The sequence below is a fragment of the Bos javanicus genome, chromosome X (assembly GCF_032452875.1).
Source record: "Bos javanicus breed banteng chromosome X, ARS-OSU_banteng_1.0, whole genome shotgun sequence".
Lineage (NCBI taxonomy): Eukaryota > Metazoa > Chordata > Mammalia > Artiodactyla > Bovidae > Bos > Bos javanicus.
In genome coordinates this window covers 134,637,155-134,659,191 of record NC_083897.1, presented here as the reverse complement: position 1 = coordinate 134,659,191, position 22,037 = coordinate 134,637,155, and the positions used below count along the sequence as shown (strand labels likewise).

The window sequence follows — 22,037 nt, the reverse complement described above, 5'->3', positions numbered from 1 at the left end:
AGAAACTAAGTTGGGGGTAGCATAGCAATAACAGAAAAGGAATAAAGGAAAGGAGGGAGATTTCTTTCCCAAACCTTTGTTCCCCAGTCACAAATATTCAGACAATGCAACACAGAGGACTCTCTAATATACAAAGACTCCTGAATCTGATACAGACAGAAATAGCCAAGAGGAAGTGTACATGTAAAGAAAGTTGGTGCTAAAGTAAGTAACATGAAGACTGATTTACAGATTTCAATAGATAATATACTTAGCAACAAAAAGATGCAAATTCCTTCCATTTATACATCAAGTCCAACCCGCATGACTTCTTCCACAGCCTTTCTTCCCAAAGTGACCACAGTGAATGTCCTCTAGGGTTTGCATGAAATGAAAAATCAGCCAACAGCACTTACTGAACTAAACTTGTCTTTCAGAGCATGTTTTGATGTAATAAATAAACTGAAATGCCTAAATCTTTAAAAGTTTTCATCACGACAAATAAAATCTTATTATAATGCATGGTGACAGATGTTAATCATATTTATTGTGGTGATCATTTCACAATACACACAAATATCAAGTCATTATGTTTTACACTTGCAGCTCACATACTGGGATCTATTACACTTCAATAAAAATAAATACTGAGTGAAATTGCACTAGCACAGCTAAATGGAAAACATACATTTTCAAGATTTGTAAATACACATGGGTCTGATGGAATTCTTTGCATTCACTTGAATAATAATTTTGTCAAACTGTGTCAGAAACAGTAATACTTAGACATAAACAATTGCTTCTGTCAGCAAACCACTAAGATAGAAATGTCCACTCCCTTTCCTCAAGTGTGGGGAGCCCTGGACTGAAGGTAACTGTCTAAGTGGCTCCGCTGCCACTTCTCGTCAATGGCACCAGACAGGGCCAACTGGGCTGAGAAGAATCAGGCTCTTGTTTCTTGAAATCAAAGGACTAAATAGGAGCTGGGCTACTACTTTACAAGCACAAGAACGTAATCCCCTTACCATGGATACAAGAGCATGTTGTTCCTTCTCAGATCACAAGGCTTATCCCTGAATAATTAGACAGAGGAAGAAATTCATTCTGTGCCCTACATCATCTTACTCAGAAAGAGAACACTGTGCTTGAGTTACACTTCTACTTCTCCACTAAAAATGATAAATTATCTGATAGAAACATTATTTGAGTAAAGGAGGCAGATAAATTTCTCAGTTGACCTGGAAAATGGACTAAAATTTCATCATAATTTCCTGAGATAATACTTTCAACATTTAAAACTTCCTGTGAAAATCTTTTCAAAAATCTGGACTAAACTTTACAACAAAACCTTGAAAACACCTGTTTACTATCTTCAAAGTCCCAAGAAAACTTAATGTAACCTGATCTAATAAAAGCAGAACTTTCTACCACTTAGTCTTTTACTTGCATCATCCATCCTACTTTCAAGAAAACTCATGGAAGAGCAAGAAAACCACCTGTTATCAAGATCTGTCAGCAATGATTTCAAAAGAATTGGTTCTGTCCCATTTCATTCATCTTCCATGTCTGCCTGGGCCAGCTCCTTGCGAATGTCCTTTGTGGGACCTGGATTTATCCACCACTGAAGTCTCAGGGCCTATACAGCAGCCTACACAGCAGGCTTCCGATAGCAGCTACCAATTTCTCTGGCTCCCACCCAGCAGTGCAGCACATGCAGCCTCAGGAGAGCCCAGTGAAGAAGTCTTCTGCTTCTCACACCATTGCCTTGGGTGCTCTGTCAGCTCTTTCTCTCCTTCACTCCCTGCAGCATCTGGAGGGACTGATACAGCTGGTGTGTCATTTCTGGGTGTTTAAGAGCTCAGGCCAGTCTGATCAAAACCTAGACCAACTGTCTTCCCGCCTCTAACACCCAGCTTCCCTCCCCACTGGGCTGGCCTGTGCAGCATGCATTCTGCCCTTCAGGCTCCACTCCTCCTGCCCATAGCCCCTGACCTCCCCCACTCCTGCTCACTGAGGGATGGAAAAGGGATAGGGGAGGGGGCGGGGATCTGCAGGACGAGGCCAGCTTTGGTTCCCCAGGTGGGCTCCCCGTGCGCCCTTGCCTGCTGGTGGCCTCACTATGGCGGGCCCTCCTGTCCCTCCAGAGTGCACTTGGGGCCTTCGGAGAAGGCGTGGCGATCTCTGCACTGGCCCTTCCCCTGGCACAGACGATGGCTTCCACCTCGCCCTGCCTGACCACTCTCCGCCTTCCCTGGGCCCTGTACTTAGATCTTGGGTCCCACAGGCCCATCCAGCTCCCTTCAGTGGCCTCCACTTGGCCCAGCTGCCATCTGAGGGCAGACTGCTGGCAAAACCGCTCTCTCTCACTCATGCAGGCTCGAGCTGCCTTTGCCTTCAGCTTTCTCCAGCTGAGAGGCAGGTGCCAGTCTCTCTTCCACCCACAGGATGGTCTCAGTGCCTGGACACACTCTCATGGTGTCCAGAGCTCTAGGCGCTGCTACTCTGGTGCTACTCCTCGGCACGTGCGCAAGTTGGGGAATGACATGCCCATCTCTCCTCTCACAGACGACTCCTCTCTCTACTGGCGGCTCTGTGTGACCTGAGGTGAGCAGGGGAGCAGGCAAGTTTGGCACCAGTGTGGCCTGGGCACCAGCTCCTCACATGGACCCAGCTGTCAGCTCCCTGTGGGCTGCAAGTGCAGACTGCTGCCACTCATCCCACCCATCCTCTGGGGAGGGTGGTAGAGGCGGCCCGCCCCCTCTCTGCAGGCCCACACCTCTGCCTTTGGGACCCCTGACCTTCTCTTCCACTGCCTGAGTGGGGTCATGGTGACTGGACGTAAGTCCTACATGGAGGCAGCCAGGACCTCACTCTAGAACGAACACCCTCCTGCAAAGTCCAACCAGGTTCTACTGGGTCAAGGGTAGGCCGCTCGTAGGTTCCCAAATATGCAGAGGAGACACTAACCCTGTGTCATGGAGGTGATCATGCTTGATAGAAGAGATACTGTAGTTAGGACTGGGTAAAAGCTGGAATTAAATTGAGAGTCTTCATTACTCTGTTCATTGCTATCTTCAGTGAGTTGTTGTTGAGTTGCTAAGTCATGTCTGACTCTTTGTGACCCCATGGACTATAGCCCTCCAGGCTCCTCTGTTCATGGAATTCTACAGGCAAGAATACTGGAGTGTGTTGCCATGCTCTCCTCCAGTGGATCTTCCTGATCCCGGTATCAAACCTGTGTCTCCAGAGTCTCTGGCATGGGCAGGCAGGTTCTTTACCACTGAGCCACCAGGGAAGCCTTCATTAGTGAGTTGTTCTTTACATTTTCCATCCAGTACACCTCAATATCTCTAAGTTTTCTGCAATATCCACAGAATAAGCAATAAACAGGAAAAAAGTTTTTTTAAACTGGCAAATGTTCATGATTTGAATTCCTGAAGCCATCCTCAAAGGGATACATGCCACCCCTCTAGAATTCAATCTGCCTGACACTGGCACAAAAAGACCTCTGAAAGGCAGATTTAAAATCTGATCCATTTGCCAAGCTACTGGTGTTTTTCTGTTACCTGTCACACTTGGGAGAGGCAGTCTGCCTGGGAAGTTGTTTTCAATCCATCTTGTGTCGTGTGGTCCCCTTTCCCAGAGGGCCACATGATCATGATCATGTAGAATTGGGCCCAGCACCTGTACAAGATCTTAAACACATCCTGATTCATTAGGCAGCCCTCATCACTCAGCCTGCTGACAGCAGTACTGCTGAGACTCAAGCTGAGAATTTACCGGGAAAAATTTGTTGAACCGCAATCTAGTTTTGCACTTTTCAATTTTTTCAACTGACACTGGCAACAAAAGGTACTATATATAGCCTATGCACCCAGTTAAAACATCTCAGCAAATAAACAAGATCATATATTCACAGACTCCTACAAGGCGCAGGCTTGGGAAAATAAAAAATTTCAAAAGTGAACTTCTCAAAATTAATCTAAAATATTATGAATTTAAATTAACTTTTCCTAAGAATGGAAGCATGATTTAACATAGTCACAAGATGAAATTTTGCACTCAGAGGAAGTAAGAGTATAATAAAAAACAGTATATATAAATTCTGCTGATCAAGAATAACAGTACGATTAAAAGAGACTAGTTGAGGGGTTTTAGCATTGTGAGATGGCCAATGGCTTTTTTCCTTATGTTTTTCTTTTTTTTTTTAATTGAAGTATAGTTTATCTACAATATTATATAAATTTCAGGGGTACAACATATTGATTCGCAATTTCAAAGGCTATACTCCATTTACAGTTATAAAATATTGGCTATATTTTCTGTGCTATACAATATATCCTTGTAGTTTATTTATTTTACATACAGCAACTCTACCTCTGAATTCCATGCCCCTGTCTTGTCCTTCCCGCTTCCCTCTCCCCTTTGGTAGTCACTAGGTTGTTCTCCATATCTGAGTTTGTTTCTTTTTGTTATATTCACATTCACAAGTCTGCTTTATTTTCTGGATTCCACACAGAAGTGATAATACACAGTATGTGTCTGACTTAATTTCACTAAACATAATACCCTCCCAAGTACATCCACATTGTTGCAAATGGTAAAATTTCACTCTTTTTTCTGGTGGAGTAGTATTCCATTTGTGTGTGTGTGTGTGTTTGTGTGTGTATACACCATCTTCTATATCTGTTCATCTGTTGATGGGCACTTAGGTTGCTTCTGTAGCTTAGCTAATGTAAATAACATTTCTATGAACATCGGGATGTGTGTATCTTTTTGAATTAGCATGTTTTCTTTTTTCTGATAAATAACCAGGAATGGTCTGCTGGGTCATATGTTAATTCTATTTTTAGGGTGTTTTTTTTTAACTTTTTGAAAATAACATCTTTAAAGTTTTTGCAGAGGTAAAATATTAAGCTTAAAATAGGTCTTAGTACACCAAAATACTAAGTTCTCTAATTGTATTCCAAGATGGTCTTTAAAACATAATATCCCATAAATTACAGAAGAGCAACCTTGGTCTGCAATTGTACAGAATGAATTTTTACAAACATAATAAATATATTTATGCCCTTACACATATTTTTAGTTTTTTGAGGAAACTCCATACTGTTTTCCATAGTAGCTGCACCAATTTACATCCCCACCAATAGAGTACCAGGGTTCCCTTTTCTCCTTATATTTTTCCTTTTTGATTTTTTAGAAGGCAATCTTCTACTTTTTTATTTTAAAAAGGATATTAATATCATTTCAGAAAGAATGCTTCAGTTTAAAGGCATAAGATAAAAGCAAATATATCTTTTCTAAAAATCTATAAAATAAGAGTAGAGTTCACTTAGGGTATTTTTTTTTACCTTACAGCCCCTTCTTTTAATTTTTTGAATCATGTGAATATGTTACATATTTTAAAATACGTGTGTGTGTGTGTGAACACACAAATCCACATATTGTATGTTTATTTTGTTCCTCCAAATGTTACTCTTCTGTTTATTCCTTATATTCACAGCTCATGCATAATACATTGTGGCTTTGAGTAGGACCAATAAATAGAAACCGTCTTTGCTAGGTTTTTAACAGAAGACAAAAGAGTGAAGCAAACAGGAGACCAAAATAAAAGACTTCATTGGAGGATATAACTTTCATCAGCAGGTAAATTTCCTTCCGAATTGTAAAAAAATTCTCAAATGAGATAAATTCATCTCTAATGACCCAGGTAGAGCTGAACTGAAGCAGCTATCACCACATACTGGAGTAAGAGGCAAGATATTTAACACCTTAGGATCTGGTACCTACCAATCTAAACAGTCCATAGCTGTAGACAGCACAAACAGCCATGACGGTGTGTGAGCCTGCCCAGGCAGGGCCTGATTCTGTATTTAGTGTGAGGAGCAGCACAGAAAAATGTGTGCTGAGAGTACGCCGCTTCCCCTTCCAGCCCATCAATCAGATCAGTCCAGTCATTTCACCTCTCAAGGGGAATAGTGAAGGAAGAGGGTAGAGAGAAACCAGGAGTGTTGCCCTAATCACAAATAGAGACGAAAAGAAACATCACAAATAGGGAAGATTCCTCCAGAAGAACAGACAAAAATGTAAAACTATCAAAACTGTACTAAAACTTTTAAGAAATAAACAAGGTGCTATGACAGATACCAACAGTACGATGAACCTATACATATGTAAATTATTTTCAAAGTGAGTGCTATGGATTTATCCTCCTCCCCAAATTCATATGTTGAAGCTCTAACCCTAAATGTGAATGCATTTGGAGACAGGGCCTATAAGGAGATAATTAGAGTTAAATGAGATGTCATTTAACTGATAGAAAGGATTAGCACCCTCATCCAAAAAGACTCCAGAATGCTCATTCTCTCCCCTGCCAGTTCTCCTTCAACCAAAAAGAGATCATGTGAGCATACAAAGATTTGGTGGCACCTGCAAGCTGAAAGGAGAGGCCTCAGATCGAAATCTACCTTGTCAGCATCTTACTCTTCAACTCTCTCAGCCTCCGGAACAGTGAGAAATAAATTTCTGTTGTTTAAGTCACCCAGTCTATGGTATTTTGTTATGACAGCCAGAGCAGACCAATACAATGAGAATAGAACTCTTCTCTTTCCATCTATCTATCATATCAACAAGAGAAATATACATAAAATAGAAATCTAGAAAGCTTATGACATATAACTACAAATTTTTATATTTATCTCTATAGTGCCTATTGAATGAAGACCATTATTTGAAATGATATAAACTATAAGCTGACCTAGATTATAAAGTGTTTTTAAATGTTAAATTAAAATGTGGGTCCCTTAAAAATTATATTTAAATAAATTATTTTCAAGATTGAGTTTTGTATTAATTCTATCTCAAATAATATTGCAATCAATCAATTAAGACTTTTCACTGTTTACTTACTCAGTTGTTTCTCTGTCGGGAACTTTTCTCATGGAGAAAGCCACCATTGCTTTGAAGAGATACTCTTCATTTGCATCCCAAGCATACTGAAAGAGAAGTAACATAGAGAATGAAAAGTAGAGAGGCATGGAATACAAACTGGTCCACTGGGTTGTAACTGTGGCCACAGTGGTGTCGGTGTGTGTGTGTCTGTCTGTGTCTCCCTCTTTCATCTTACACAAAAAAAGACTGGGGACCATGATAAATCATGTCACCATAATGTTTAGGATAGAATCTCCTGGTTATTCTATCACTGCAAGTGTGCTGTATTTCCCACTGCACACTCTTCTTCAAAATCTGCAGTATTAGTAACCAGTCAACAAACAGGGCATTTGGACATCTCATCCTGTATGTAAACAGTTGATTCCTTTTCATCCTTTCTCTCTCCCCTCATAAACTGACTCCCCATCTCAGCTTCCTTTCCTGTATTCATACCAGTACAAGTTTTCATTTTCTTAGCTGAAAACTTGAGTGGATGTGCATGGGATGGGCTGAATTGTATTTCCCACAAATAAAGTTGTATGTTAAAATCCTAACCCCCAGTACCTCAAAATGTAACCATATATGGAAGACAGTGTCTTTACCCAGGTGATTAGGTTAAAATCAGATCATTAGGGTGGGTCCTAATCCAATATGATGGGTGTCATTGTAAGAACAGGAAATTTGGACATAGACACAGAAGGAAAACATGTGAACACAGCCACCCAAAAGCCAAGGAGATGGTCTGGAACACATCCCTCTCTCACAGAACTCAAAAGGAAATCAACCCTGCTGACACCTTGATCTTGGACTTCCAGCCTCCAAAATGAGAGGGAACAAATTTCCATCATTTAAGCCACCGAGTCTGTGGTACTATTATAGCAGCCCTAATCCCAGGGACGGGGTAGCCTGGTGGGCTGCCGTCTGTGGGGTCGCACAGAGTCGGACACGACTGAAGTGACTTAGCAGCAGCAGCAGCAGCAAACTAAGGTGGCTGACTCCACATTTTAGGTATGTAATCTAGCATAACTGGAGAAAATCACAAAGCAGTGTGCCTTAACTCAATTCATGGTGACCTACTCTCAAACCGCCTGGCATCCCCTTATTCCATTTGGCCCTTCTCTGGATCTAAACTATATCAGTTTCCTCTGTGCATTCAATGCTGACTGGAAGCTGTTCATTGACTTTGAACTATGCTTAAGTCTTTCCCATTAAAATAACAAAACCAAATCACTTTATTCAGTCCTCCTTCTTCTACCAACTGTCGTTTCTCTCCTGCCCTTCACAACCAAAATTCTTGAAGGAGCTGTCCATCCTCCTGTCCGCAGCTGGTCACTGACCACGTATTCTGAACCTCCTCCACCTGCCTTCCCGTCCCTGCACTCCACAAAGCAGCTCTCTCATGTTACCAATGATCTTCACGTTGCTCAACACAATGAGCGGTTTTCAGTGTCCCCTCGCCTGGCCCCTCAACAGCACTCAACACTCTTGAACACTCCCTTCATCTGAAAGCACTCTCTTTCCTTTCCTGACACAGCATCCTCCTGGTCTTCCTGCTGTCCCTCTGCCTCCTTTGCAAGTTCTTTGAGAATCACAAAGCTCAAGGCCAGCCCCTCTCCTCTGGCCATCCTCCACCTTCCTCATCAGCACTGTCATCATCACTTCAGTGCAAGAGATGCGGGAATGGATATCTCAAGCCAGTTCAATAATGTCTCAAACTCAGTAAGTCCAAAATCCATGGTTTTCTTATCTATTCTCAGTTCCCTGAGTCATAAAGGCGCCACCATCCATCTAGTTGCTTATCCTTGACCTATCCTCTTCCCTCCCTTGTCATCCCATCCCATGGCTCTCAAATCCTTTCACTGCCCCTCTCTCCATGAACACACCGGACTCCAAATGGCCATCATCTCTCACCAGTACTGCTCCAATCGCCTCCCAACTGGTTCCTTCTGTCTACTCTAGTCTCTTTGAGTCTGTCCTCTACTCTGTGGCCAAAGTATCTTGCAAACACATTCTGTCATGACACCCCTTCCACGAAACCCCCACTTGCTTTAGAAATAATACCAAAACTCCTTAATACAATCCATACATTCTTGGGCCTGACCCCTCCTTTCTCTCGAAACTTATTACATGCGATGCTCCTCTTCACTGCTCCAGTTCCAAACACCTTGGCCATCCTTCCACCCTTCTCTTCCCACGTTCCTCCCTTGTAATAAGCCTTTGCATGTGCTAGTCCCTTCACCCTCTTTCCTTGTATTCCCCAGGTTCACTCCTACTAGTGTTTTAGACCTCACAGTAAATGCCAGGTCCTGTGGCCTCTAATGAGGCCAAAGTCCCTGTGGACTTCTCTTTCCTGAAATGCTTGTCAAGATCGCACACTTGCATTTGGTTCATTGGATATGCAACCATTCCCACGACTATAAGCTCCCCAAGGGCAAGGATAAGTCTGGTTTTAGCTGTACCGTGTCCTGAGCATCCAGTGTGGTGCCTGCCCTCAGAGGATTCTGGGAAAAGCAACCCTACGCACTGGCAGAGATGGTGGATTCTGCCGTCAAACCTGACCCCCTGCCCCCTGCTGACTTGAGATCCTGAGTAGGTCACTTAATGTCTTTGCACCTCTGTTTTCTCATCCACCTAATGAGAATGGGAATACCCATGTCATCGTCCTCAAAAGGCTGTTGAGAGAGCTAAATGAGCTAATGTGGGCAAAGTGATTAGAAGGGTCCCAGGTACAAAGTAAGCTAAGTTCTGAAGGAATGCTGGTGTTAGAATGATTATTACTCACTGAGTGAACAAAATGGTGGATTGCCTTGCAAACCGAATATGTCCAAGTTTCTTCAGCATTTCTTTTTATCATCTCTAGCCTGAGGCATCTTACTCTCACCTTCTATTGGAGAAAATTTTCACAGACCACACTGGCAAACTGAAACTAGAATGACACAACTCCATCTCATTAATTGAGAGTCTTTACTGTTCCTACTGGAGAAGGCAATGGCACCCCACTCCAGTGTTCTTGCCTGGAGAATCCCAGGGACGGGGGAGCCTGGTGGGCTGCCGTCTATGGGGTCGCAGAGTCAGACACGACTGAAGCGACTTAGCAGCAGCAGCAGCTTTACTGTTCCTACAGCTACTATAGCCCCATGAGTGTTTTTTTAACTTTAATTTCATAAACATATATTTCATGCTGTTATCTTGATATTTGAGAATTGAAGACAAGTGACCAGAGAAGTGGAACGTTTTGTGCCACGAAAGATCTTACATGGGTGAAACATGCCCTCTTTTCAATGATGAGAAAAGTGACTGACAAAATTCGAATGACCAGTACGGTCAGGAGCAGAGCCCAAACCAGGCCTGTTTGGGGTAGTACAGAACTTCGCATATTTTCCAGGATACGCCACAGATTAAATACTTCAGGCAAAATCACTTTATTAACAATTTCTATTTTACTACAAATCGTTTTGCTTTAAGAAAATATCAGATTTGACATCTTTAGAAGTAGTTTGTGCAAGTTTAAGATAACTATGCACAGAGGCTCATTATCAGAGAAAGCAGTGTTATTAGCAAACAAAATTTTAAAGGAACATGCAGGATCTGCACTTACTGCCTTATCTCCCAGGGCTGTTCTGATACTAAGTCTCACTTTAAAAGCATTTTCTGCATCTGCCAGAGAGAAAAAAGAGAGCAGTACATGATGATAAAATCCGTCAAAATGGAGCCTGATAAATCCTAATATTTAATGTAACTCAAATCAATAGACCCTGGTTCAATTCCTGGGTTAAGAAGATCCTCTGGAAAAGGAATAGGCTACCCACTCCAGTATTCTTGGGCTTCGCTGGTGGCTCAGCTGATAAACAATCCACCTGCAACGTGGGAGACCTGGGTTTGATCCCTGGGTTGGGAAGATTCCCGGGAGAAGGGAAAGGCTACCCACTTCAGTATTTTGGCCTGGAAAATTCCACGGACTGTGCAGGCTATGGGGTCGCAAAGAGTCGGACACGATTGAGTAACTTTCACTTTCACTTTTTTTTTTTTGAAATCAACAGAACACAGATTGCAATTAAACTGTCCCTAAAACTTCTGAAAGTTTAACTGCAATCATCTTAGATGGTTGAAAATTTTCTTTCAAACTCATAAAACATTCACAGGCTCAAGTTTCAAGCCACAACACATCAGCAGATTTAGAAAAATAAAGAAGTCTTTCAGTCAGAGACTTGTCAATCATTCAGAAAACTGTTAATCTATTTTGAAGTTTCAAGGCTTACGTACCTGGTCGACAGAGATCGGCACGAATAGCAGTTACTAGAAAAAAGAGCAGCCACAACATTCTTTCAGAGTGGAAAACACAAGGCAAACGGAGGAAAAAAAAAATTCACCCTTCACTTAAAGCTGCCTTAGCCATTCTGTGACCCGAATTAGAATATGAGACAAAGAAGCAAGCCACCACCTAAAAGGTTTAATGATTAACCCCCATCATTTGGGTTAATACTTTGATAGAAGCAGCCCATCTCCTGTCAGTTATTTATGAAAATCTGTTTGGAAAACAGATTAGCTGTCCTTCCCAAACTCTACCTCCAAAGAATGTTTTCTCTGCTGACTCAGAAGTTGGACTCCTCCCCAGCCCTTTCTTCTGTTGTCTGGTTAAATGCACAGTGGAAAGAATTAGTCCTTTCTGGAGGTTTACGATGTGAACTCTCTGCCTTTTCAGGACTGAAATATCTGGCTTATAGATAGACTATCTTAATTTAGGAAACAAACATCACTCCTTTCTATCTCTGGTGAACAAAGGACACCCTTCTAAGACTGGCTTTATCTGACTCTCACCTCCACAGGTAAACATTCAGGAGAACTTCCCAATCAAAGAGAATGCTTTTGGTCAGCCCTAAGGCCTGGTAGTTGTATAAAATTAAAGTTAATGACATAGAGCAGTGCTATCCAATGGAACATTCTGTGACGATGGAAATGTTCTATATCTGCAATATATAGCATGTATACAGCATATACAATGTACTAGCCACTAGGCATAGGTGGCTGTTGAGCACCCAAAATGGGGCTACTGCTGCTGAGACACTGAATTTGTATTAATTTAATGTAAACATATTTGGCTAGTGACAATGGTCAGTGCAGTTATACAACAGTAATTAGGAACTACCTACCATGAACTGGGGCTTCCCTGATAGCTCAGTTGCTAAAGAATCCACCTGCAATGCAGGAGACCCTGGTTCGATTCCTGGGTGAGGAAGATCCCCTGGAGAAGGGAAAGGCTACCCACTCCAGTATTCTGGCCTGGAGAATTCCATGGACTGTATAGTCCACGGGGTCACAAAGAGTCGGACACGACTGAGCAACTTCCACTTTCACCATGAACTAGCTTCGCTGGACTATTCCTCTAATCCTCAAAACAGCACCCCACATTGCTGTGTTATAGTCAACTTACATACGAGAAAACTGAGGATTCAGTGTTTAAGGCATTGGTGGCAACAGGAGGAGTGGAATGGGTGTCGCTTTACCAGCCTGGATGACTTACACCTGAACCCTATCTCCACCATGCTGAACCGGACTGTGTTTTGGGTCATCACTGGTCAAAAGGGACATTGTAACAAAACCTCAGAGATGCTCTGAGGACTATGGCAGTGAGCAGAGAAGAACCATCCCCTCACGGGCATTCTACAGATGCCAATCAAGCCCCCAGCAGGCCAGTGTCAGGGCCTTCCTCTCTACCACGCAGCCTCTGCATGAGTTCAGTCCCCAAATTCTACCTTGTTGCTTAAAAACCATGAATGGAAAAATTAGATTGGATGACCCCACTGTTAAATAGAAAATTTGGATTTTTAAAGAAACAACAAGAAAAATATCAACAACTACACTTCTCATTTCCCCTTCCTGGTTAGGGTGATAGTTTATTGTAGATGACCCATTGCTGTCAGCTAACTCCACTTAAGGAGCTTTTCTTCATCTCCTTCACCTTGGTTGCCAGGATACAGAGTCAGGAAAAGTTGTTCTAAAGAGAGACGTGGCCCAGTCTCCCTGGGTTCTGGAATGAACCCAGTCATTCCAGAAATTTTACTATTGGGGGAAATGGAAATTTCCTAGAAGGAAGGGCCTACATAGCTAACCCCTGAAAATAAAGTCAGGCTAGATGAACTTATCTTAGGAAATGTTAGACCAGATATCGGCATCCTGCGGGGAGGAGGGTGGCAGGGGATAGATAGAGATTGTAACAAAACTGATTAGTCGCATATAGTAAACCCCTGGAGAGATAGGAATCTGATTCAGACTTGCTTTAGCCTTAAAACTTCATAAAAATATCAAGTATCTCTTTTGCTTTTACTTAGGAGGACTGCAGACAGTAAAACAGTGAACTGTATTTAAGCCATTCATTTGAAAAGAGAAGAAACTCTCTTCTCTTTTGAATTACGATTTCTCAATGTTTGTTGCCTCATTTTAAAAATCAACAGAGAAAAGGGCAACAGAAGTTCTGTACAGAAAATACAGAGAACCAAAAAGCGAAAAGTACAAAATACCTATAATACCACCTGTACGGATGACCAGTGTGAATATATTTTAATAGTTGAAACACACGTTCCTTAGCCTTGGATCTTCCTGTGTGTTCCCTTGTGACATTATTGTCGTTTGGCTCATTGTAGTGGCCCTGTGAGAACAGGGCAGCATCACAGTGAGAATCACATAGGCCCTTGTCTTCTTCCTCACCCTAATGGGAATGCTGCTCCCCACGGGATCTGGTTGAGTCATTTTACTTTTTTAAATATAATTATTTATTTATTTTGACTGTGCAGTGTGGCTTGTGGGATCTTAGTTCCCTGACCAGGGATTGAACCCATGCCCTCGACAATGAAAGCACAGAGTCTTAACCACTGGACAGCCAGGGAATCCCCCAGTGTGTCACTTTAAATTTGATATATTGTAAGATAAAAGCACCTTTTATTCCTAACTTACTGAAAACTTCCTTTTGTCAAGTGACATTGAATTTTCTCACCTGCCTTTTCAATATCTATTAATATGACCCTAGAATTTTTACCACTTGGCATGTTATATTAAAAAATTTCTTTAGGTTGATCCAATCCTTAGATAAACTTAGTTTGATTACTTCTAACTTGCTTCTGGACTTTCTTGCTGTGTTTGTTTTCTTTAGCTTTTTAAATCCATTTTCATAGAAGAATACCATTTAGGTTCCTATTCAAGTGCTGATCCCTTTTTCCAGTCCTTACAGTACCACCTTGAAAAATGGTATAGAACGATTTGTAACATTATCTACATTTACAAATACTTGAAAATGCAGAAGAAATGAAATATTCAGAGTTGAAGAATCTAAGACTATATATATTTTGGAGGAAGAGTTCTTAATTTTAAAACTTTCTTATAATGTCATTAATTGCAGGTTTCTTATTTCTTTCCCTTTTCACTGTTTATGGTATCCAAGAGAAGCATTCATTTCATTAAGATTTTCCAGTCTTCTCATAGACTGCATACAATATATATCTCATAAAATACTCCATTCATTGTTATAGTCCCTTTATATTTCCCAGTTATATATTAATTTTTTCCTCATTTTTCCACTGTTCTTTCCAGAGATTTACCTACTCTTTTTATTGGTTAATCAAAGAAGATCTTGCATTTAATTTTTAATTCCTCTGCTTCCTAATTCATCCAGCTTTACAGTTATTCTTTAATCTCACCATCATACTGGTTTTCTTGTTCTTTTTATAACTCTTGAACTGGCTAATAGGCTTATTTATTTTTAATCTTTCTCAGTTAATATGAAAATACCTATGGCTACGAATTTTCCTTGGAATATTGTTCTGGCCACATGACATAACAAGTACAAATGTACAGTGATCTCATTCTATTTTCTCAATAGTCTACAGTTACAGTTTTAATTTTTCTATACCCCAGTATTTAGAAAAGCATTAGAAAATTAGAAAAGTATTTGTCATTAGCAAAAGAAACAGCAGCCAAAAATGAAATGGTTAAAAATATTGCCTTTTATAGGTCCTGTAAGATGAACAGAAAAAGAAAATGTTTAGTGATAAAATAAGATACTGTCAATAACTTGACTTAAAACATGAAGAGTCTTTCTTACAAGGTCTGGATCAGTTGGAATGTACCAAAAAAGATTTTAACAACTAAAGAGCTTGAGAGTTTAGTAAAAGTGGTGAACCCAAAACTAGAAGCTATCGTTCTTGACTCTCAACATAGCGGGGTTTTTTCTTTCACTTTTCAAAATCTTGCACATACTTAGTCTTTATTTTCATGCACAATTGTAAGTATTAAACCTCCAGAAAATACATATCCAACTTGTTCCATACAATGCTCATTTCAGCAATTTTACAAATAGGAGCTTAATAATTTATCAGTAACAGTGGTAATGATGACAACTAAAGTGGTTTCAAACATTCACAATATGGCCCTATTACTGGCAATGTTTAGAGTTTCAAGAATGCAGATAAAAAGTTGAGACTACTATTGCCATGAGCGATACAAAAGGCACTGAGTCTCCTGAGACAGGAAAGAGAAACTGATTTCTCCGTGCTTTTTCCTACTCCACAACATTACTGAAAAGCAGTTTCTTGGCACGTAACTACTGATCTGGAGAATGAATTAAACATGAGATCACACGAAAAGGAAACACATGAGTTGGTCTTTGGACTCACATAAGATGCCTTTTAAAGTTCATCAGAGTTGTAAATACATGTGGGTGATATGTATGCTCCATTTACCTGCGATAAAACAAGATGTAGTATGGAGGACAAATGCAGCTTTGAAATTTTAACTGATTGCTTCATTGTCACAATCAGGTAATTTTCAAAACCTAGAATAACCTGAATACTGTGAGCTTTCATTTTTTATCTTTAAATATTTTAACCACCATTACAGGTCTATCTCAATGATCACCTCCTTTAAGAAATCTTTCTTTTCTTTTTGTTATAGATTCTTAGCTGTTGTTTGTTGTGGACTTGTCCACTCTACTAACTTTTCATTCTCTGTCCTGTGTTTCCACAGCATTTTGTTCACATTCGCACATGGATCTATTGCCAACATGATTTGTTTCTAGATCCTTCAAATTTTAAGTTCTTGGAGGGCAGGGATTATATTTGGTTCCATTTGCATTTCTCATGGCCCATGAATATTTGACAGTAAAACTGAACTATAAATTGGCAGTCTAAGGCATTTAAGACCATGGAAATTAAGTATCATGAAGTACACTGCAATTTTTTTGACTATCTCCACCAGAGAAAGACAATTTCCAGTACTTTGACAAATCAGGAACCCTGGGCTGTGGAAAACTTCAGTCTCCACTCCCAGACCTTATGCCCTTCTTAGATGAGAAAAAAAAATCCAAAGCTAGAATATTCGAAGGCTAGTCAAAATTTGTAGGTTAATCAACAACTGTAACTTTATGAACCTTACCTTTTCATCCCCACAAGGTAACAATTTTCAGCTTCAGAGAAAGTTAATCACTAATCTTTAGAAATAAAGATTAATTCAGACAAACTAAGTGAGTATAATTCTGCCAATTTTATATTCCTAAGGTAGCAATTTAAAGAACACTTTCATAAACAGAATGCATATGTGACTGACTGTCTCACCTTGTCCATGAAGACCAACACATTCAAATGAGTCCCACGTACAATGTAAATTGTTGCAGGTACTATAGAAAGCAGGATGCAGATTCCTTAAGAAAACTAAAAAAAAAGAAAAAAGAAAGATGAAAACTCTAATTTGAAAAGACACATAAACCCCAATGTTCACAGCAGCACTATTTACAATAGCCAAGACATGGAGGCAACCTGAATGCCCATCAACAGGCAACTGGCTTAAGACGATGTAGTATAGATACACAATGGTATATTAACCATAAAAAAGAATGAAATATTGCCATTTGCAGCAACATGGACGGACCTACAGACTATCATACTCTGTGAAGTGAGACAGAGAAAGACAAATATGATATGATATCACTTTTATGTACATTCTAAAATACATTACAAATGAATCTTTATATAAAACAAAAATACTCATAGACATAGAAAGCAAATTTATGGTTACCAAAGAAGAGAGGGGGTAGATAAGCAACAAGGATTTACTGCTATTACAGAGAACTATATTCAATATTTTATAATAACGTATAAAGGAAAATAATATGAAATATATATATATAACTGAATCACTTTGCTGTACATCTGAAACTAACACACTATTGTAAACCAATTATACTTCAATGAAAATAAGTGAAATTTTTTAAAATAAGAATTTTAAAAAAATGAGTCCTATGCAATAAAAACAAGATTTTACTGACATAGCCAACACTGCTTGGGTATTGTATTAAGAGTTTTCTCATGGTTTCAACAAGTCATGATACTTTTTTCTGGGTAAAAATTACTGTAACCATGCTCTATGGAGTACTATTTTCCATCCTTAAATCTTGTATCTGACTGCCAGTTAGTGTTACCTGATCACATTTAGCCCTGCCACCAGGTACCGCTGTTACCAACCTCCATAAAGAGGTAGAGGGCTTCCCAAGTGGCACAGAATCCACTTGCTAATGCAAGAGACGCAAGAGACGTGGGTTCCACCCCTGAGCTGGGACAATTCCCTGGAGCAGGAAATGGCAGCCCATTCCAGTATTCTTGCCTGGAAAATTCCATGGACAGAAGAGCCTGGTGGGCTACAGTCCATGGGGCTGCAAAGAGTTGGACACAACTAAGTGACCAAGTATACACACACAAAGAGGTAGAGAGGCCCTGTATCTTTTAGGTTCAGTTCAGTTCAGTCACTCAGTCGTGTCCGACTCTTTGCGACCCCATGAATTGCAGCACACCAGGCCTCCCTGTCCATCACCAACTCCCAGAGTTCATTCAAACTCATGTCCATCAAGTCGGTGATGCCTTCCAGCCATCTCATCTGTTGTCCCCTTCTCCTCCTGCCCCCAATCCCTCCCAGCATCAGAGTCTTTTCCAATGAGTCAACTCTTCACATCAGGTGGCCAAAGTATTGGAGTTTCAGCTTTAGCATCAGTCCTTCCAATGAACACCCAGGACTGATCTCCTTTAGAATGGACTGGTTAGATCTTGCAGTCCAAGGGACTCTCAAGAGTCTTCTCCAATACCACAGTTCAAAAGCATCAATTCTTTGGCACTCAGGTTTCTCACAGTCCAACTGTCACATCCATACATGACTGCTGGAAAACCCACAGCCTTGACTAGATGGACCTTTGTTGGCAAAGTAATGTCTCTGCTTTTTAATATGCTATCTAGGTTGGTCATAACTTTCCTTCCAAAGAATAAGCGTCTTTTAATTTAATGGATGCTCTCACTTTCCTAACAGAAGCTTAAGCTACCCTCATTCTGGTTGATACACAAAGTACATGAAATAATCAAAAGATCAAAGTTTTTGCCCTTGTGGCCAGTGACAATGACCTTGATCTTTCTACTGTATGAAATCATCAAAAACTTACAGTAAGAAATGTTTCTGAAGACTGCCTAAAAGACATAGATGTAAGACCTCTATTACTACAAATCGGAGATGCCAGATAAGTTTTTGCAACCACTCATTCATCCTGAACCCACAAAAGACATTGTTAATCTATTATAGAACGTTTTACTTCTGAGCCCGGACTCAATCACAAAACTCCAATGCAGTTATTCAGTCAGTCAACATGTGAGTTGAAACTTACTTGCCATCATGGGGAATAATGATCTTAACGCTGCCCTGACTAAGCCATACCATTAAGGGTCTGTGATCTCAAATAAACAGGAAAGTGTGGGTGGTTCACAGAATTGATTTAATGAACTGTGCTTTGTTACTGTGGCAACAGTTTACATTGAGGGGATCTGTATGAAATTCTTTAAGACACTTGCTTCCTACTTAGTTCATAGCATCCTTATGATGAGCAATTAGGATTTCCGTTGGGACTGAACATCAAGAAAAACTGTGCATCTCAAAAACAAACAAATGAAGCTGCAGGGCATTATGCTAAATGAAATAAGCCAGACAGAGGAAACAAATACCTTATGATCTCACTTATACGTAGAATCTAAAAATACACACACACAAACCTGAACTCACAGATTCAGAGAACAGATTGGGGGTTACCAAAGGCAGGGGGTACGGGGGAGCCTGGTGGGCTGCCGTCTATGGGGTCGCACAGAGTCGGACACGACTGAAGCGACTTAGCAGCAGCAGCAGCAGCAGCAAAAGCAGGGGGTAGAGGTGGGTAAAATGAGTGAAAGTACTCCAAGTTAGGCTTCAACAGTACATGAACTTTCAGATGTTCAAGTTTGATTTAGAAAAGGCAGAGGAACCAGAGATCAAATTGCCAACATCTGCTGGATCACAGAAAAAGCAAGAGAATTCCAGAAAAACATCTACTTCTACTTTATTGACTATACCAAAGCCTTTGACTGTGTAGATCACAACAAACTGTGGAAAATTCTTCAAGAGATGGGAATACCAGACCACCTCCCCTGCCTCCTGAGAAATCTGTATGCAGGTCAAGAAGCAACAGTTAGAACCAGACATGGAACAACAGACTGGTTCCAACAGACTGGTTGGAAAAGGAGTATGTCAAGGCTGTATGTTGTCCCCTTACCTACTTAACTTATATGAAGAGTACATCATGCGAAATGCTGGGCTGGATGAAGCACAAGCTTGAATCAAGATTGCTGGGAGAAATATCAATAACCTCAGATATGCAGATGACACCACCCTTATGGCTGAAAGTGAAAAGGAACTAAAGAGCCTCTTGATAAAAGCGAAATAAGAAGGGGAAAAAGCTGGCTTAAAACTCAATATTCAAAAAACTAGATCATGGCATCCGATCCCACCACTTCATGGCAAACAGATAGAGAAACAATGCAAACAGTGACAGACTTATTTTGGGGGGCTCCAAAATCACTGCAGATGGTGACTGCAGCCATGAAATCAAAAGATGCTTGCTCCTTGAAAGAAAAGCTATGACCAACCTAGATAGCATATTAAAAAGCAGAGACATTACAACAAAGGTCTGTCTAATAAAAGCTATGGTTTTTCCAGCAGTCATGTATGGATGTGACAGTTGGAGCATAAAAAATGCTGAGTGCCAAAGAATTGATGCTTTTGAACTGTGGTGTTGGAGAAGACTCTTGAGAGTCCCTTGGACTGCAAGGAGATCCAACCAGTCCATCCTAAAGGAAATCAGTCCTGAATATTCACTGGAAGGACTGTGCTGAAGCTGAAGCTCCAATACTTTGGCCACCTGATGCAGAATTGACTCACTGGAAAAGACCCTGATGCTGGGAAAGAGTGAAGGCAGAAGTGGATGACAGAGAATGAGATGGTTGGGCGGCATCACCGACTCGACGTGAGTTTGAGCAAGCTCCGAGAGTTGGTGATGAACAGGGAAGCCTGGCATGCTGCAGTCCATGGGGTCACAAAGAGTCAGACAGGATTGAGCGACTGAACTGAACTTAATGAAAAGCTACAAACTTATTTATAAAATAAATAAGTCATAGAGATGTAATGTACAGAAAGGTGACTACAATTAACAATATTGTGTTGTATATCTGCAAGTTGCAAAGAGAGTGAATCTTAAAAGGTCTCATCACAAGAAAAAAATCTGTAACTATGTGTGGATGTTTATTAGATTTACTGTGGTGATCATTTCACAATTACATCAATACTGAATCATTATGTGTACCCCTGAAACCAATATATTGTAATATGTCAATTAAACCTCAATTTTAAAAAGAGAGGCATTTACCAAGTCCTTTTCCACCTATAACCCACCCCCTGACCACATCTTAGCTAATTTTCTCTTCAATTCTTATCCCATCCAAACCCAAGCTGGGAAACCTCAGGCTAAAAGCTCCTTGAAGTCTCTCTTGGCACTGGAACATAGTACTCCACAAATACGATTTCAGTGCATGAATAACTGAACGGCTAATGGAAAGTGCCCTTATCCTAGAAGTGCCCATTCTGGACAGGAAGGGGGGAAAAAAAAAAGCTGGTAATAACCTCTTCAATCTTTTCTCTGTGGACCCAGAATTGTAAATCGAGACAGTAAAGACCTCTCGAAGAAGGGGTCCACAAGCAGAAATCTAAGTGTGGTGTTACCTTCACAGGCCCTACACAGCAGGAGGGCACTAGGTACCTTAAAAAGTCGTCGAAGGAGACATTAGGAAGTAGAGGAGTGTGCTTAATCCATGCAGCCCGCTATTTAAACTCGGTTGGTGAGCTGGTAGGAACATAGTTTCAGTTGGTCCTCAGTTACCTTTCCTACCCGGTTTCTGCTCTTGGAGTTGTGGTGTTTGGAACCCGGAGAAATATGAAGCAAACCTATCTTTAGGGGAGAAGCAGAAACCTCCAAGTTCGTTTCACCCTGTAAAAGGCGCCAACATCTAGCTCTGAGAGACCTGGACGATTTCCTCCAGAAATTCGTAAGCTCCGCCCGCTTCTCTGAGGCTTCTCAAGATCAGGTTCCGCCAAGAAGGGGAGAGCAGGGGGCGTGGATCTGCCAAGAGTGTAACCAGAACTAGGTGTCCTGGGAATCCAGGGAGTGGCCAGGACGGAATACAGGGAAACGCGCGTGCGCGGAGTTAGTGTGATCAACGAGCACCTCAGGATCATATGGTGCGGCAAGGAACTGAGGGACGGGCCTGGACCCGTGGGAAGGAGCGTCAGCGACGGCCACGTCGGGAGGGGAGTGGCCTAGGAGTAACACAGAGGCGTGACCGGAAAATGTTGGACTGAATCGGCACGTGAAGGGCGTGGCATAGTCGCTCCTAAGCGCAAGACAGAGTTGGTCGAGCCTGCGGGGTGTGAGCTCAGGCAGAGGGCAGATAAACTATCAGAGTGGAGGTAGAGACAGAAGCACAAAGGGAGTTGCGTGGTGTCAGCTCAACAAACATGACCCGAAGGGTCAAAAGAATGTGAAAGGATTCTGATCAGTGTCGGTGGGGAGGAGTGGCGTACGAGACGCATGTGACGTAACAGAAAGGCGGGCCCTGGTGTAGGCGGAGCGTAAGGACGTACCGTGAACGTGGCCGTGGATGGTCCGTAGGGGCGTGGCTTTGACGCTCTAAGGAGTGCGACAAACATGGTCCAGCTCCAAGGAAGGGTGGGTCCACGCGGAG

General features: G+C 41.3%; 1 protein-coding gene across 9 annotated transcripts in view; it reads right to left on the bottom strand.

The window, feature by feature from the left end:
* CLTRN (collectrin, amino acid transport regulator) overlaps nt 1-22,026 on the bottom strand; it is a 47,613-nt gene extending 25,587 nt beyond the window's left edge. Inside the window, exons 1-7 of one of the 9 annotated variants that reach the window (XM_061408091.1) lie at nt 21,937-22,026; nt 16,515-16,610; nt 15,579-15,644; nt 11,176-11,208; nt 10,511-10,569; nt 9,695-9,838; nt 6,892-6,977 (exon numbers count right to left, since the gene is read on the bottom strand). In XM_061408091.1, coding sequence (XP_061264075.1) covers nt 6,892-6,977; nt 9,695-9,766 — 158 coding nt within the window. In that variant the 5' untranslated portion in view covers nt 9,767-9,838; nt 10,511-10,569; nt 11,176-11,208; ... (1 more) ...; nt 16,515-16,610; nt 21,937-22,026. The other 8 variants (XM_061408090.1, XM_061408092.1, XR_009734762.1 and 5 more) reach the window with 8 other exon arrangements.
* Nucleotides 22,027-22,037: the final 11 nt, after the last annotated feature.